This window comes from Rhinolophus sinicus, chromosome 7 (genome assembly GCF_057876585.1).
Source record: "Rhinolophus sinicus isolate RSI-liver-muscle chromosome 7, RSI-T2T, whole genome shotgun sequence".
Lineage (NCBI taxonomy): Eukaryota > Metazoa > Chordata > Mammalia > Chiroptera > Rhinolophidae > Rhinolophus > Rhinolophus sinicus.
In genome coordinates this window covers 12,283,994-12,303,222 of record NC_142507.1, presented here as the reverse complement: position 1 = coordinate 12,303,222, position 19,229 = coordinate 12,283,994, and the positions used below count along the sequence as shown (strand labels likewise).

Genomic DNA, 19,229 nt, shown 5'->3' with positions numbered 1-19,229 from the left:
ATTTTGAAGAGTTCATTGGTTTTGGAACTTTTATAAATGGAATGATTGCATTGATATGCTGTTATAGGTAACGTTTGTTCATTCACGTTTGCCCATTAATTTGCAGCTGACTTCCACAGCAGTGGACACATCGTTGTGAATGGATGGAAGATACATAACACAGCCAAAAACAAATGGTTTGTGTGTATGGCAAAAACACCAGAAGAGAAACATGAATGGTTTGAAGCTATTTTGAAAGAAAGAGAACGGCGAAAAGGTGGGTGTATGCGTTGGGCACAATTATACTTTGTGAAGATGCTAACTTAGCGGGAAAGCAGATAAGGGGCAAAAGTTATGAGAGAATGAAAAGGTACATGATGTTCAGTTGGATTTTCTTTGTGATGTCAGCCCCATGCTAAAATACTTTTTGAAGGCTTCCAATATTGCTACTTACAAAAATAAAAAAGAATAACCTCCCAAAGTTAGCAAAACAAATACATATTGTGACTGGCAGTATCTTTTAAATAGTGTCTTAGTCTGTTCAGGCTGCTGTAACTACCATAGACTCGTGGCTTATAAACAATAGACACTTATGGCTCACAGTTCTGGAGGCTGGGAGGCCTGGTTCTATATCTGGTGAAGGCTGTTTCCTGGTTCATTGATGGCCATCTTCTCACTGTGTCCTCACATAACAGAAGGGGCAAGAGAGTGCTCGAGGATCTATTTTATTATAAGGGCTCTAATCCCATTCATGAGGGCTCCACTCTTATGACCTAGTCATTTCCCAAAGGCCCCCCATCCTAATATCTTCACCTTGGGTGTTACGATTCAGCATATGAATTTCGGGGGCACACACATGTTCAGTCTACAGCAAATAGTTTCACTTGCTTTAACATTTATTCAATTTTCTTTGCGTGTTATTCTTGCCATTTCTAAAGCATCATCGCAGAATTTTCCTTTAAGAGACAAGCTTTAACAACATGCAGTGTTGTAAGGCCTCCAGCACTTGTTCTCTCTATATTTAATAGCACAGTGAAAATTCCTAGACCAAATATGTTAGTGTCCTAATGGCAGAGTAAGGCACTTTGGATGTATATGAACTTTTAAGAATTGGTATAATACCATTAAACATAATGTAATATAACCGAATAAAGAGTTTGTTCACAGGAGGTGGCCTAGCTCAAATTTGCTTCATGATTTTAGCAAAGTTTGTGGGAGGTATTTGGTCTGGCAGTATTCAGATGTGTGAAGTTTCTGTGCAAGTAAGTGTGTTTCTGTAATTCAGCTAGGAAATAGAAATACTTATATAACTACTAGTTTCTTTACCAAATAATTGATAAGAGACACAACAGTGTCTCCCCAGAGATCTAGGAATAAAACATCTCATTGGTGATGATATTTTATAACAAAGAGCCCTTTCTTCCATCTTCAGATATTGTCCCTTGAAGAATGCACACATTTTCTACTTTGACTAAAATATCCATAGTACACATTTGTGTTCGAGTTTCCAAAGCATTTTCCAATGATTACTTCTTTGATTGATGTTGGATGAAGAACCAGATAGGGATTTTTAGGACAAAGACTATGAATGCATAGCTGACGCTTATGTTTTGTTGAATTTAGCAGTCAATTCAAATATAACAAATTATTTAGAAGGTAAATTGAATTTTTCATCAAACTGAACTTTATTTTTAAAGAATGGCTGTACATAGTAAAATAAGACCGGGTCTTATATTATCGTAAAATAAGACTGGGTCTTATATTAATTTTTGCTCCAAAAGGCGCAGTAGAGAAATAAATAAATAAATAAATAAATAAATAAATAAATGAATGAATGAATGAATGAATGAAAGAAAGAAAGAAAGAAAGAAAGAAAGAAAGAAAGAAAGAAAGAAAGAAAGAAAGAAAGAAAGAAAGAGAAAAGGTGCAATAGAGCTGATGTCTGGCTAGGTCTTATTTTAGGGGAAACACGGTATTGTCTGCAAAGGCTTGAACTTGCCTGGACTTTTGCAGTTCCCTCCTAAGGGTCTCCCTCTTTTTAAACCCTCCCCCTTACAGTTTGTCCTCTGAGCTTAGCTTCCAAAGCAACACAACTTTCTTTCCTATACTAGGCTGCGTTCCCCTCCCTCTGAATAAAACACTTAGACATTTTTCCAGGATTGAAGTCCATTAAAACTGCAGTTGGGCAAGAACCCTGCCTAACCCACCAGCGTATCTCCTGTCCTCCCACCTAAAACCCAGGGCTCCGTGTTTCTGTGGGGCTTCACCTCAGTTAGTTCTCGTGAATACTTTCTCTTTCTCTGGATAGCCTGTTCATACCTGTGCATTCAAACAGGGCCCATCTCTGAAGCTTTTCCAAACATTTCTCAGGTGCAATGAATGTGCCTCCACCGTGTGACAGTTTTTCCTCTAAGGCTGTCTCCTCTGGGGCCACCCTGTCCGGTTGTGCTGACTTTGTCCTGCGAAAGGGTCCCTAGGGCCTGGGATACAGCTGTTCTACCTCCAGGGACCAAAGCATACACCTTTGAGACACAGTTTGTACAAAAGTGCCATGTGGCCTTGGACAGCCTTGCCTTGACTGTCTCCCCGGTACCCCATGAGCTTCTGAAAACCAGGGCTCTATTATCAGAGCTATGTACTCGTAGCCCCCAGCACATGGTAGAAACGCAATAAATGTTTAACGAGGGCGTGAATGAATGAAGAGACGTTTTCAGTGACCTGTCCTTTGTTTCATTTTTGATAGGTTTAAAATTAGGAATGGAACAAGACACCTGGGTAATGATCTCTGAACAGGGTGAGAAACTTTATAAAATGATGTGCAAACAAGGAAATCTGATCAAAGACCGAAAAAGAAAACTAACTACGTTCCCTAAATGCTTTCTTGGAAGGTAGGGTTGGTAATCTGGGTGCATATATTTCTTTCATATTTTCACTATCTACTTGTTAACTCTCCTTTAATTATTTGTTTTTCTTTAAGAAAAATCCTCCTAGCATTTTTGAATATGTATTTACTATCAACATTTCCTGGACCATAGTGGGGTGAGGGAATGGACAGAGAGCCAGGAATCATGAACAAAAACCTCAAGGCATCCATCCATTCACGTATGACTTCAGCGGTTTCTGATGTACTATGTTCCAAGGGCAAAGCAGAGGCTGGAGTCAGGCAGAGGCTGGCAGGCAGGCAGGTTGGGCTGTAGGGGACAGAGTCTGGTGAGGATGTGACTATACCACCTGAAAGTCAGAGACTAGGGAACTGAAGACACAGTCTAAGCTACCAGTTAATTCAGGATTTTGATGGCTGGGCTCAGGATGAAGGGCTCGAGATAAAGAGTCTGAAATAGTGGGTTGTGGAGGGGCCCAGAGCAACAGGCAGGGGTGTCGCCTGGGTGGTTAGCATAGAGGGACTGTGTCTTTGGTTTCTGCAGATGGCTGGGTGTAACACGCCAGGCCAAAGGGAAGGTGACTGCCTCATTTATGTTGGTCAGGCTGAGGGCTAGCTTCTCCCTACACATTATTTCTCATCCTCAAATGCATTCTTATATATTGTAAAGATTCAGAAATGAGGGGTCTAGAGTTTAACATGGTCAAGTTCATACAGCTGGTAAGTGCCAATGCCGACTCCATTATAAAAGCAGCCTGGAGTAGGAGTTCAGAGTCCAGACTTCACAATCACACTATCTCCGTTTAGTTCTGTTCCTGCCACTGGCTCGTTGAGAGATTTCAGAAAGTTGAATTCCTCTTTCCTCTCTAAAAATAAAGATAATTGTAGTGCTTACCTGTACTATAGACCGGAGTGTCTTCTTAATTAGCTGTGCAGACACAGAAAATCACCATGGGCCACACCAGCTCCCAGCCCCGTTAGAAGAATATAGGCCAGGAAACCCTGTGCCTGCAGGGGCAGCGAGGGGTCTCTTTTTCAGTGGGCGTGGTCCTCACCGCGGGCCACACAGCAGCTGCCAGGGAGCTAGTGATGCTAGTGTCTCATCCCCAGGTGATGTCTCTTTTTGAAAGGTGAAGAGCCGATGTGAGTCCCCATTGGCTTAGAAGCCCCACGTTGCAAAGAAGATGCTATATCTTTTTTAAATTTATTTATTTTTATTGGGGAATATTGGGGGACAGTGTTTCTCCAGGGCCCATCAGCTCCAAGTCGTTGTCCTTCAATCTAGTTGTGGAGGGTGCAGCTCAGCTCCAAGTCCAGTTTCTGTTTTCAATCTTTGGTTGCCAGGGGTGCAGCCCACCAATTGAACCGGCAACCTTGTGGTTGAGAGCTCGCGCTCTAACCAGCTGAGCCATCTGGCAGCGGGCAGCTCATTGTCTTCAATCTAGTTGTGGATGGTGCAGCTCACTGGTCCATGTGGGAATCGAACCGGCAACCCTGTTGTTCAGAGCTCGCGCTCTAATCAACTGAGCCATCTGGCCGCCCAGAAGACACTGTATCTTGTAACACCCTCATGCATAACTTCCAAGGTCCCTACGGGGATATGTCTGCTTACAAGAGAGTCACTTCCAAGTTATGGCTTCTCACCTTGTACTATGAGTATGCGATTTAGCTATCGAGGTCATTTTTACCATAAGCAATGCTGCCTACTGATACAGCTGACACCCTGCCTTCATCAGGTTTCTAGTGAAACAGAGCCAGAAAGTTAAACCCAGGGTCAAATTTGTCCTTATTGAAGGAGAAGGGGTTTTGTTCACCCTTTGCCCAACCGTCTCGTATGGCTGTAGTGCTAGTTAGTTGCAATATGCAAATTTCCCCAGAGTACCGAATACATGGGAGAGATGAGTAAATGTCAGCTGTGTGAATTGTGGCTTCTTCCATCCCAGCACCCTTCCTCTTCCTTACAGCCCACATTGGACGTGGTTTCTGATGGGATCATAGACCTGGTACAGTGTTCCTGGGACCTTCTTGTTACTTGAGTAGGTCCCATAATAAAGCCACTCATTAACTTTCTTTCTTACCCCTTCTTGTTTCCCCACTATACTCCTAATTTATAGCAGCACTTAAAAGGTGTTCTTTCCTTCATCTGAATTTGACACCTCCAGGAATCTGGTGACTTCAGAAGGTAGAATTACTCCGCTTTAGCTACATACCAACCATTTCAACCCGCTGGTCAACCGCTGACATTTAATCAGTATTTGCAACGTACCAGGCACAGTGCTGGGTTCCTGATTTTTATCAGCTCACTTGAGGTTGATATTCTTCTTATCATTTCTATGTTATGGAACATGATAACTGCAGTTTAGAGAGCTGAAGCCACTAACCCAATATCACACGGCTATTAGAAGCTGAAACAGGATTTGAATCCAGATTATCTTATTACAAAGTACTTGGTCTTAACAGCCATACTGTATTTCACCTTACTTTAATTTTTTTCTCCTGAGTGGTTCTTATTTCATAGAAGAATAAAAAGCACTTGAACGACTTCTGCCTTAAAATGTACTTTTTTAGACCAGACATCCATATTTAGAGTTCTATGTTCCTTGGCTAGTTGACTTTAGCTGTATGTGTTGCTTTTGGTTTTGAAATAAATGGAAAAGGAATTTCCTAACACTTTCCCTAGCTTTGCTTTTCTGGCCTTTGTGCAAAAATAAAAAGCATTCTAAAATATATTCATTCATTTTTGTAAAAAGTCAAATGTTAGATTTTTATAACATATACTTGATAAAATTTTTATTGTTAAATGTCTCTGTATTTAGTGTTTTCTTAATGCTACCACATGGCCTTAAAAAAAAATTTACTGCTGAGCTGAGGCTCTCCTATGTGTTACAAAACATCATCCTTCTTATCTATGATGACTGCAGCTCCTTGCCCCCTCCCGAAATGATGAAAGATGTGAGCTGTAATCCTCGGTTGGCCTTTCACAGCCACAGCAGATGTGTGTGGTGGACAGTTTTGATGGATGGTTTTGTGCTGGAGTATTCCTTATGGATGACAGTTTAGCTACAACAGTGAATTTACCAAGTAATTTTAAAATTTGAAAAAGATGTAGTGAAACTTTTCTGTCTCTTGCTGTGTATTCATTTCCTATTGCTGCAAAATGAATTGTCCCTTACCTAGTGGCCTGAAACAACACCCATTTATCAGTTCGCAATTCTGTAGGTCAGAAGTTCAGGTGAGCAATACTGGGTTCCTGGCTTAGGGTGTCCCAAGGCCAAAATCAAGGTGTGGGCGGGGCTGGACTCTTATCTTGAGACTCTGAGGAAAAATCCACTTCCAAGCAAATTCAGGTTGTTGGCAGAATTTAGTCTTTTGTGGTGGTAAGAGTGAGGTCCTTTTTCCGTGCTTACTGTTGACCACGGCCTCTCTCAGCGACAAGAAGTCTGCATTCCTTGCTGCATGGCCCCTCTATCTTCAAAGACAGCAGTGGCACGCTGACTCTGTCTGATGCTTTTAATTTTTCTCACTTCCTTTTGTGCCACCAGCCTGAAAAAGTCTGTGTTTCGAAAGGCTCCACCGATTGGGTCAGGCCAACTGGGATAGGTTCCATATTTTAAGGTCAGCAGAGTTCAGATTTTGATTACATATGCAAAATCCACTCACGGCACTGCCTAGATTAGTATTTGATGGAAAAAACCAAGAGTGCGATTCTTGATAGGGGGTTGGAGGGCATCTTTAGAATTCTGTCTACCCTACCTGGGCATGCAGTTTTGTTTTGTTCGTCCTCTGGGAGTTTCAGACCCACTGGTTCTCTGTGCCTGGAAAACTACATTCCAGGGTTTAGCTCTTAAATTAAGTCATTATTATGCTATTTAGTTCTGTCTTTTAGCTATCTTTAGGATCTATTGTATTTTCTTTAGTCCCAAATTTACCTTTATATGGATAGTAACCTTATAATTAAAGCTACTTTAAAATTTTCCCATTGTGTTTATTAGAGGTCTCAATGAGTTAGGTATTTATTAAGTATAGTTTAGGTAAGTCTGAATGTATGAACATGGGTTTTCTAGAATAGAGTCCAATTTAAATAACTGGGCTTTACATATGCGAAATAAATATATGCTGAAAGGCATGGCAAATATTCCTTTATAGTTTGAGACTTCTTTCATAGTTCCTTGATAAATGCATGGTACAGATAGACTTTCTGGGGAGAAAATTAACTATTTAACTTTTTCATTGGATTTCTGTTTCAGTGAATTTGTATCCTGGCTGTTGGAAATTGGAGAGATTCACAGGCCTGAAGAAGGTGTTCATCTGGGACAAGCATTATTAGAAAATGGGATCATCCACCACGGTAATTATTTCATTACTTATTTGAATATCCACAAATCGCATGCATTTTAATTACATTGATTGGTTTAGTGTATAATAATTTTTCACATTATAGGATCCTTATGTTTTTTTTCACCAATGATTTTGAGTGCCTACTATATGTAAACCTGTGTTTCAGGGACGGTGGGTTTATGGTATTATATTTGCTATGTTTAAAATGAACAACTGCAACACTTAGAGATACAGTAAGTGTTGTGGGAGAGTGGAGAAAGGGGTGGTGAGTTGAAAGTAGAGTATTTGGGAACGTTTCATGAGGGAAGTGGGATTAATATTGGGCATTGTAGAATGGCAGGGAGGGGACAATTTCATGTCCTCTGTAGGAACTAGCACCGTCTCATATGGCGAGATGATATACTTCATGATGGATATACTGGGAAGCGTGGGGTGAGAAAGGTAGGCAAACACCTGATCCTAGAAGATCTGAACTCTCTGGCTCTGGAATGTGGGCTTATTCTGAAGGAAATGAGGAGCTGCAGATGGACACTTTTAAGCAGAGGAGTGACCAGAAGTTGGTTTTCTTTATTTCCCCTCCTTTCTTCCATCTGCCCCCCACCACTCTGGTTCAAGCCGTTGTTTCTCAGTCTAGTTGTGTAGGACACAGCTCCCTGGCCCAGGCTGGTATTATGAGCCTTGAGCTCCCCCAGGCTGAGGCAGTCGGTCACCAGTTGTAGGTTGGCAGCTCATGGCAGCACATGGTAGCCCACAGCTGCTCAGCTCCGGGGAGAGCTGTTGTTCACAGTCTTAGCTGTAGAGGGCGCAGCTCACTGGCCCATGTGGGAATGGAACCTGCGACTTTGGTGTTAGTAGCACGACGCTTCAATCACCTGAACCACTGGGCCGGCTCAGAACTTTGTTTTCGAGCTAACGGATGCAGCGATGTAGAGCCTGGCACGGAGAGGTTAGAGGACGAGAACGTCCTCAGGGCTGTGTCCATGGCATGATGAGAGTGGCCCATTCGAGAGATTCTGGTGAAGCTGAAACAGCATATTTGAAAACTGAACATGGGTGATGAAAAGTGAAGAGTGAGTTCAGATTATTCTGGGCTTTCTGTCTGGGTGACAGAAAGAGTTAATTCAGAAGGAGCAGGTTGGAGAGAAGATAAAGGATTTGCTGTGGATTGGACATGAGACCCCCTTGGGGAAGTGCCCAGGAAAATGTTGGAAATGTGTGTGTAAAGCTCAGGGTAGAGAGAGTGAGGGACAGATTTGGGAATCATTTCAATCAAGAGAGTTATCAGATTTTTCAGAACAGCAATAAGAAACAATAAAAAAAGCAAGAAAGCATTGATAACAAGATTAAGAATAAAAGCTTGAAGAATGCCTCATGCAAAGTGTAGGACAGGATAAAAAGACAGGGAATTATGGATAAGCATGGGTTTTTGGTTAGGGTATTTTGATGTTCATTTCCTGTCTAAATTAGAGTGGGGTGAAAACAAACTAAAGCCTTCCAGTTTTTCCCCCCCAACACGGTGCTGCCAATAGAATATATCACCATCTATCCAGATAGAAATCATCTGCTATTCCTTTCTCTCCCTCTAAAAAATGAAAAGAAAAAAAAAAAAATCTATCTATCTATCTATCTATCTATCTATCTATCTATCTATCTATCTATCTATGCCAACAATTTTGAAAGGGATATCACAACGGGAGAATTTCAGTCCTACTCAACTTTTCTCCAACAATACAATTTTGAAAAGAAAGTAGTAGATAAATTCTGGATTATAATTTGATTATTTAACTTATGAGAATTTAAATCTTTTTGAACAATGATATTTATAAACTGATTAACTCTTTTTCTGAGAAATAAAGCACTAAGTACTCTATTCATATTGTTTGGTCCTTCACAGTTTGATCTTAGTGGCGTGTGCTATCTATTGCTGTTTTCAGGATTTGGTCAGATTTGCATAAAGAATTTTTGTCACTAGAAATAATATTTTTTTAAGTGTCCAAAATTAACATTCCCCCAAACTGAGGGTAGGAGAACTCTTATATAATTGTACATTAATAATTTTATTAGAATGAAGAAATATGAGCCAAACATGCTAGATTCATTAGTATGTGGTTCCAGCTGCATGTTAGTGAAAATAGAATTCCTAAAATAAAGTTGAATGGACCATCTGTTTTAAGGAAAGCAAGCCAAAAAAATAAAGAAAGAAAGAAAGCAAGTTGTCTGTTGTTGCTATTATTCACATTGTTAATACCGCAGAGAACTTCATGAGAGGCAAAGCCTTGCTATCCCAGGAAATCTTGGGTTGAAGCATCATATGCTTTCTCTGTGATATACTGAAAATACTTTTCTTGTCTGGCACTACCATTTACATTATAAGTGCTTATGTGAGAATTCAGAGACCTCATTTGTTATATCCAGTGGTGTGCTGAATTTGCCTTCTTATAAGCTCAAGAGAGCTGGTAATTAAATTTAAAAAAAAATTTGCAAGCTAGTTAAGCACAGCTATTATTAAAATTTAAGTTATGTAAATATATAAGTACATAAATTATAAACAAAGGTAGTGTATTCTTAAAACTCATCACTTGCTAATTATTTTACTACATTTTATTGCTAGCTATGCTCTTGGTGTTATTTATACCTATTATTTCGGTATGATAAAAATACTAAATAATCATGTGTCACCACACATCTGAGTCCGTGTTTGTTGACTTTGTTTTAGTAGCTTGATATTGACCAGTGTGGGAGCATTCATACCACAGAAATTTGGCAAATGCTACTTCTCCCCTACCACGTACATAGCCAGCCATTAAATATTCACCAGTACATCCCTGGTAAAATCACACAGTTGTTTAAAAGATGCCATTAAGCAAATTTTCTCCCAAGATGAACTGAACTCTCATCAGTTACTATGTTCAAGAAGTCGAATGAGTCGATTTGAATGTCGAACTGTTCACTGTTTTGCCAAGGCAATAGCTAGGAGTTGCAGATTAATCCAAGATTAATTATTGAAGTCCTGGGAGTTTGCTTCTCAGTTAAGTAGTCCCTTTTGAATAGGTTATACCACCACTTATTTTATTGTGGCAGAGATATTTGGGCCCATCATTTCCTTGAATTTTGAAATATCAAGACGATAATTTATTCCAGTGAATTTTAAGGAGTAAAATTGGAATAGGAGAAATGAGTGGTCTTGAAAGATGCTGTGGGAATCTCAAAATATTTTTATTTTATTTTATTTTTTTCCTCATATGCTTTTTTTTTTTCCCCCCTTTTTGGCTTAATCTGTAAAAAAGGATGCCAAAAGGCTGTGTTGTCTATCTTTTTGTTTTCTTTTTTTTCTTTTTTTTTTTTTTTTTTGCAACAATCCTCTCTGATTTTATGGCTATAAGCCATGCACATGCACGTGGTTTGGATAGGTTGGGGTAAAATAGCTGAAACTTCGTGTGTGTGTTTTATAAGTTTTTTTTGGCTTTGTTATGGATTCGCCAAATGTAGTACATGAGATTGTATCCTGACAGCTTTTTCTCTCCCTTTTTTAGCAAAAAATAAAGGTCAAAATCTTCTACCTAATCATGAAAATAGAGCCGATTCCAGCAAATTATCTCTTCTGCAAATGTGGCATTCCCTGTAAAGAAAACTTATAGATGTAAATTTTTTGAGCTTTATAAAAAAGACTTCCCCTTTCTAGAACAGTTATTATTATTATTTTTTATTAGACTGTCTATAAAGTGACTTCTGGAAAAAAAGAAAAATTGAGAGGAAGTTGAATAGGAGTCTTTATGGATATGAAAATCTTACCCTAAAGATACAAGTGAAGAATGACCACTCATTTCCACTGAGAAAAAATAATTAAGTGACAAGCAAGGAAAGCATTTCTCAGTGTAAGAAAACTATTAAATTTTGGAATCAGTTACATATTGAAATTATGTAATATTCTCCAGAGTTCTAAACACACGATGAATGGTCAAGATTGGTCTATGTGTGGTCTTGGCCTGACTGCAGTGGGATAAAACAAATAAATGTTAAAATTCACTACTACGGCTGAGACTCAAATCGTAACTCACTAACTGAATATCTGCTCTTTGAAGGGCGCTTTTTGTTTGACTTTCTGTCATTGCAAAGAAATAGAAAACGTAAACTTGTATATTTATATAAATATAAATACACTACACGCACAAATGCGTATAATATGCTAGCTAAATGTTTGCTAACCTCAATTTAGTGATGTCTTTATATGGAAATTGTAAATGTATTAGGTAACAAAATCTTATTATGAATCTTACTGTCCAAATACTGGATGGATTAGCTTTCCTGTGTTAGGAAAACAAAAGCTTTTGGGAAAACTAAAAGTTTCAGTATTTGGGAACATGCATGTATTTGTTTTTATCTGCCACCTTTTAGATACTCAGCATTTTAATATATTGTTCTTATGTTCTTAGTTACTGATAAACATCAATTCAAACCAGAACAGATGTTATATAGATTTCGCTATGATGATGGAACATTTTATCCAAGAAATGAGATGCAGGATGTGATTTCAAAGGTAACAGCTTCTCCTACAACCTTTTATCAGTAGCAGAATTCATGTTGTCATACTTTAGCAAGATAAATGCTGTTGAGAGACTTAAAATAATCTTCTGGTAGGAAGTTCTTAAATGGCATATATAAACAAACCTCTCAATTTTTTCTTACTAGTCTAAGAATTCTAATGTTAGATCATTTTTTTTTTTCATTCTCTTATCTAATTCTAAATGGAAGTAATGCAATTGTATCACTCAGAAGGTTATAGCCTTTGGAAACTATTTCAAACGTAGCAACAAGTGGTCATGACACATGAATAAATTAAAAATTACAAATAAATAAAATTAATGTACTACATTTTTTATTTGTACACTTGACAAGATTTATATTAACATAATGAATCAGTATTATGATGTATTACTGCATAGATTTATTTTCTGTTTACATTATATCTTGATATTTTATATTTTAAGAAAAATAAATTTAAAAACCTTTTTTATATGTATATGTCACATGTTTATAACAAATTTATCACACAGTTTAATCCTGTTTTTCATGATTTAAGTCACATTATTTTTATGTTGTAACGTAATATTTGAATAACTTTTAAATTGGTTGAGATTGCTTAATTATTCCAGAATGTTGACAGTGAATACATTCATTTGAAAATTTCATTGGTATGTCCTTTGAGTGATCTTATTTGCTTTTGACATATCTTTATTTCACAATAGGGCGTAAGATTATATTGCCGTCTTCATAGTCTATTTACTCCAGTGATAAGGTGAGTCTGGTTTCTAAGTTATGGGCAATTTAAGTGTACATATGAGAGTATACAATAGAATATTGCACAACCATAAAAAAGAATGGAATCTTGCCATCTGCAACAACATGGATGGACCTAGATGGTATTGTGCTGAGTGGAGTAAGTCAGACAGAGAATGACAAATGCCATATGATTTCACTTATATGTGGAATCTAAAGAACAAAATAAATGAACAAAACAGAAACAAACTTGCAGATACAGAGAACATTTTACCGGTTGCCAGATGGAAAGGGAGTTGGGAGGATGGGTGAAAATGGGGAAGAGATTAAGAAGCACAAATTGGTAGTTACAAAATAGTCTTGGAGATGTAAAATATAGCATAAGGTATAAAGTCAATAATATTGTAATAACTATGTATGGTGTCAGGTGGATACTAGACTTATTGAGGTGATCACTTCATAAGTTATATAAATGTCTAATCACTACGTTGTACACCTGAAAGTAACATAATATTGTATGTCAAGTATAATTGAAAAATTTTAAAAATTAAAAAAAAGAAATATTTATGTTAGGTAAATATTATCCAGCTGGAGCTCGTTGGTTTATTTTGCTTTTTGTCCCAAAGCGCAAATTTTAAAGATTAAGTAATAATTTATCTTAAAATATTCCTAAATTTTCTGATGCTCTAATTATACATTTTCGTACTTTTTTTCTGATTTCTAAAATTATTTACCATTTATTTACAATAAATTATAGACGATAATGAAATGATACACATTCAGTTATATTTAATAACTAATAGTTGACTAGGAGAGGATTTGGAGATATTGTTTACAATAAATATTTACTATTATGATTACTTGTATATTAACTTTTAAATTGTGTAATCAAATCTTGAATGTGTATTTTATTTCACAGTATTTCTTTCTCATGATCTTTTATCCAAAGGAAAGATTTTGTACTTGAAAATTAAGAATCACTTTGGAGTTAATAAGTATAATTTAATAATTTTATCTCTACCATGTTTTTCCTTCTGAAGAGATACGCCTTTTATTTTTAAGAGGACTCAAGATGAATTATCAGTTTATCTCTTTAGAAAGACAGAGGAAAACTTTGATTTTTGTGTTATGATTGCATCTAGAGGAGGTCATCTGAGAGTATTATTGTACTTTGTAATATTCACTGATATACAATGACTGAGAAACTATCATGTAATGTTAAACTAATTTCAAATGGCCAGGTATCATTCGGAGTTTATTGACTAAATTGTATTTTTCAGAACAAAGAAATGGATGTACTATTTCCAAAATGAATGAAGAGGCTTTTCAGTCATGGCTATAGAATCCAAATGTTTGATGTACAGTGTTTGTATTTTTCATTCTGGTTTCCACTTCCAAGGAAATGCAGAGCTTAGAAAAAAAGAAAATATTTCAGAAGTTGCTGTTTATTTGAACGCCCACTAACGTTTCATAGAGAGTACACGGCAGGTCCTGAAGGAAAAAACAGGGTCTTTACCCACTACTCCTGAACGTATCTTGTCCACTTTCACAAGCAGGCTTCACAAAGTAAAAAGAGGTGAAAAAGAAGTGGTCATTTATTGATTCTCTTGAATAGACACCCTGCAAATATTTTGGATAACTTAATACGAAACGATGTTTGTTTAACCCAATAATAAGTGGGTACTTAACTTATTTTTTCCTGCTAAACTAATAGAAAACAATAATGGTTAATTATTTTTTTCACATCACCTGTGTACATAGAGTTTCTATGTGAGAAAATGTTCTGAAAATATATTTCAGCCATATGGGATTTCTTATCAAGAAAGTTACAGTCTGTAAGAGCTGATAAGAAGGAATTGTTCTTTGGCTAGCAATGACAATTGTTTATGAGTTGTCAAGGGAAAATTTATGGGAAAAAACCCATAAAACAGATGGAATGCATGATAGTCATGCTTTTAATATGTGTAAACTCAGTTTATGAAAAGAAAAGTTACTTGGATGAAGAACCCACAGACCCACATGTGGTGTACAATAGATTTCCCTTTTTGCTTCTTAATAATACTTATGGGAACAAAGACAAAATGGGTGATGAAGTATCAGAAATATGGAGATAGATTTAAAAAGATTAAAAAAATCTGCTGTCGATTACTGGCTAAACTAGTACATTTATTATTGAAATCTCAGAAATTTAAATCATATTTTAGGGAGCATTTTATGAAAGTGGATAAAATGATACAAAAATTGTCAATTACTGACAGAGGCTAGAGAACTGTGAATATAACTAGTAATTATTCGTCACTGCAAGTTGTTTACAATTTGGATTTTTTGACTTTGTGAAAAGACTGTCATTTTCTCATTCCCTTTTGATCCAGGCCTTCAAACTAAATGAATTACAGATTTTCGCCCTTGGGGCCCCATTCTGATCATGAGCATTTTATTGGCATCCTACTAAACGGTGAATGATTTCTCAGATCTGGGAAGTCTACTGAAAGAGAGTCTGATGTGGGATCAGTTGATGACCTTGGTTGCCTGGTGATGTGGTGTCACTGAGACAAAATGAATGACAAGTTTTCTCAGTGTATTTGCTTCAGGACAGGCCTACAGTCTTCCACTATAGTCGAGCCAAACGAATAATCCTGCAAATCCAGCCTTCCCCAAGAATTCATGAGTGCGAATAAAAAGGATTGCTTTATTCTCCACATTTTGAGGAGATTTTTTTTTTTTTTTTTGTAGAATCATCTTGATTTAAAGGGGAAAAAAATCTATATTATTATTCTTCGTTAATGAGATATTGTATTTCTAACTATGTTATTGCCAGGTATATAGCAGTAATGATCTATTTGGATATAAGAACAAGTGAAAGAAGAAGTGTCTATTTGGGTATCACTGTGGGTCTCTTCTCCTGATAAGAGCTGATGGAGTTTGCAGATGTTGTACAGACCTTGTAAACTTCTCTTATTTACACATGATGTGGACAATCGATTCAGATTACACTGAGTAAACATTCTAGTTGAGCACTGATACTAAATGAAATGTTTCTCTGGGCTCACTTGTCTCCTTCCTGATTGCTTTTGGTATCTTTTTTTCTTTACAGAGATAAAGATTACCATTTAAGGACCTACAAATCTGTCGTCATGGCCAACAAACTGATAGACTGGTTGATTGCACAGGTAAATAGACAAATAGAAGTTGCTGACTTATATTCACTCTTGCTTTATCTTTGAGTTAGGTACTTTTTTTTTTTTTATCCCCATCTGCAGATGAGGCACAGTGAAATAACCTGACCAATTCATGCAGCTATTATGAAGCAGAGTTAGGATTTTAACCTACCTTCAGAGTCTTCAGGCTTAATTTTTATGCCATATTGTTTTTCGAGGAGAAGTTGTTCCTATTTTAAAATTGTCAGCTGAGATACTTATATCCAAAAAATGAAGTGTAGTTTGAATATCACTGAAAAGTGGCAATGGGCATATACTGAATTATTTGCATGCTTCATTCACTAATTTGTTTTAAAGTATGTATTTACTAGTATGTTTTAAAGTATGTTTTAAAGTCCTAGCGACTTACCCTAATCTTCCTGTGCCTTTGTCTCTATTCGATAATAATTGTGCTTTGATAATATGAGCTTTAATAACCATCTGCATACATTTTAAATAGGAAGGTACAAAATTTGTTGTTGTTGTTGTTGTTGTTGTTGTTGTTCTGCTTGTCAGAATGTGGGAGCTGACAGCTGGTATTTGCCAATCAGGACATCTAGCCCCTCATAAGTGATATTCAAATATAAATTTATTTAAATGTTTTATCACACTAGGTCAAATGATAAATGATCAAATGTTTCCCTTGATTTAAAAAAAAGCTAACAAAAGTGATATCTACTTTGACAGAACTTACTATTTTGGGGAAGGGGATATTGTTTGGTTGAAATATTGTCATTATGCTTGGATATCTGAGTCAGTTTCATAAACAGTTTTACTTTTTTGTTACTAAAGAAAGTGGCCTACTTCCTGTTAGAAGTGGATTAATACTTAATCATAATCATTTGATACTTAACCATAAAAAATGTTTTTTTGTTTCCAATAGTAATGTTTAATTTACATTTGATTTATCTACACACATACATTTTGAGATTTTTATTATTTAATATTAATTCCTTGGTTATCCAAGATCACCTATATTTGTATTTTAAAAGCACTTAAATGCATTCTATTTAGAAGTTAAGATTTTAGATTAAATCAACAGTTACCATTAGATAAAACCCTAATTTGTATGCCCAGTGGGTTTATTAGTGTCAGAACCTGTTATAACACGATGGTCAATATGTGTCATTGGAATTGGTTCTGTACTTGGTATCATAGTTGTAATTTCACATAGAAACTACAGCGTTATAGAATTCACATGAACTTATACTATATGTTGGCTATGTGAGAAAACTGAAGAAAAATATTTTGAAGTAAAAGCTGGTGCTGAATAAGTACTTAAAGTTCTGACTCTGGAAGTCAGTTATCAACTTTTTTTTTCTCCTTTTGGCAGTTTTACTTTCCAAGTGTGGTCATTAGAAGAATAGAATAAGTTGCTCAAAAACTGGACCAAGTTGCAATTGGTTTTTATCTTCAGGTTTGTTTTTTAGTGGCCTGTTCTGACAATGTCTGTAGAAACTGTACATAGTACAAATTTCAGTGGACTAGGACTTGGGGAAGCCGAGGTCTGATGACAGCTCTGCCAATAAGTAGTTACGCAAACTTGAACAGGGCACTTAATCTCACTAGATTTTATTTTCACAACTGTTTACTTCCTATTATAGCTGTACATGTCATTTCTTCTTTATCACTTAAGCTTTATGATTCTGATATGGTAAGACTTATCCAAATATAAGTATCAGGCATAATTAATTCTTACTGCTTAGCTTCAGATTAGGAAAACAAGGGCTGGCTTTGAGGACAAAAACATAGGAATGGAATGATAAGAGAATGATAAATTCTTAATCTAAAAAGGAGGGATCTCTTTCCACCAAGAGTCTCAAGTGATAATAAAGCCTAACAGCCAGTATTGACCAGGGCACTGAGTTGATTTGGACAGCTTTAGAGGACAGAATAAAGAACTGCCTCCAATAGGATAGTCTTTGTATTGTTTGGAGTATATTCTAGATCTGACGGTTTTCCTGTTATTCTGTAATATATTGTATGTTGTCATCATGAAAAGCGTGATGACTGTTGTTTTCCTCTGAATACATTTTTCATTCGCTGTTGTGCTGCGTCTAGTCCAATTGGGTATAAATAACTTATTCCATGAAGTCGACTCCGTATGTAGCGAGTGCACTAATGTACGTCTACAACATTTAAATCACGTCAGTTGTGATTTGTTTATGGGTCAATCATATTTTATAATTAATGCCTTCCTTCTTCACAACCAAAGCCGTTTCTGTTGTGCTCTCTTTTGATTCTCAACGGTTCTATGTGACAAAAGAAGGATGTTTAAAAGGCGTATAGGTACCAGCACACTTTAGACCGTATTTTTTATACCATCTGTTCAATAAAATAATAGCCTGGCCAGCATGTCAATTGAATAATCAATGAAATGCCAGTGACTATTAAACAAACCCTTATTGAAAGTTTAACATTTAAGCAATTGCTTTGAAGAGTCAAATAAAACAAACCACCAAAACAGGAAGCAGGCATGGTTTTTGACTTCAAAGGACTGTTAGTTGATGGGGCTAATTTTTACATATCCTTTAAGAATTCATTCCAGCATCATCTCTAGGAAGCTTGGCTGGGTCTTCTAGCAGGGCTCAGAGTCTGTGGTCTCAGTTTCCTGGGGAGATCTGTCTTAGCAAATACCGTATTATATCGAAACTGCCCTAACACACCTGTTTCTTAGAGGGCAGGGAACTGTGTAACCTTTGTTCTAGCTCCTAGTATAATGCGTGATCGGGAATATTGACTAAATTGAATAATGGTACTTACTATGCACCACATTTTAAGTGAACTCGTCCTTCACTAGATTTGAATTCCTTGAGTACAGGGAAGTAGTTTTGTGTTCGAATGTTTTACTATATTATCTCTAGCACTTTGGCATACGATGTGGCAAAAAATATATAAATACATTTTGAATGAATGCATGAAAGTTACGTAACAGCTAGATTGTTGAAAAGGGCACAGATGCGTTGTCCAAAGATACCTATTATAAGTGCTTTCATAGTTAGCAGGAAGATTGTCACAGCATGAGGTAGAACTTGTGTTGGTCCTTGATAGACAGATAGATAGAATGGAAATGGGTAGAGGGTAAGAAGGGCATCGCAGTATGAATGATGACGTGAGTGAAAGCAAGGATGAAAGTAAGCGCAGAGTTCAGGCAACAACAGGGGCCAACTTGACTAGAGCAAAAGGTGTGGCGATTCGGAAAGTGGAGCAGAGAGGTAGGATGAAGCCAGCATATGGGAGACCTTGAGAGCCCAACAGAAATTTTGATGTTATGATGATTTAAAAAAAAAAAATTGTTTAAAGTTTTGGAACATGAAATTTCTGTATAAGAAAGTTTAATTCTATCACAGCATAAGGTGGAGAAAGTATTAAAAAATTATAATTTAGAAGTGAGACGAAGAAACACTAGATTAGGGTGTTGACGCGAAATGGGATAGGAGCCTGAGAGAAGAGGATACATTTGGTAGAGTACCTAAATGCTGAAAGATAGGACTAGGACAAAACTGAGATAATATGTGAGAAAGAACTTCTTAAACGGTAACACATACAACTGTCAT

The 19,229-nt window shown here is 36.7% G+C and overlaps 1 protein-coding gene across 1 annotated transcript in view; it reads left to right on the top strand.

Annotated features, from left to right (window-relative positions):
* Nucleotides 1-19,229, top strand: part of PREX2 (phosphatidylinositol-3,4,5-trisphosphate dependent Rac exchange factor 2) — a 234,360-nt gene that overhangs the window by 92,115 nt on the left and 123,016 nt on the right. Inside the window, exons 9-14 of the mRNA XM_019726246.3 lie at nt 107-256; nt 2,723-2,867; nt 7,108-7,208; nt 11,632-11,735; nt 12,445-12,494; nt 15,570-15,645. Coding sequence (XP_019581805.3) covers nt 107-256; nt 2,723-2,867; nt 7,108-7,208; nt 11,632-11,735; nt 12,445-12,494; nt 15,570-15,645 — 626 coding nt within the window. The remainder of the gene's footprint in view (nt 1-106; nt 257-2,722; nt 2,868-7,107; nt 7,209-11,631; nt 11,736-12,444; nt 12,495-15,569; nt 15,646-19,229) is intronic.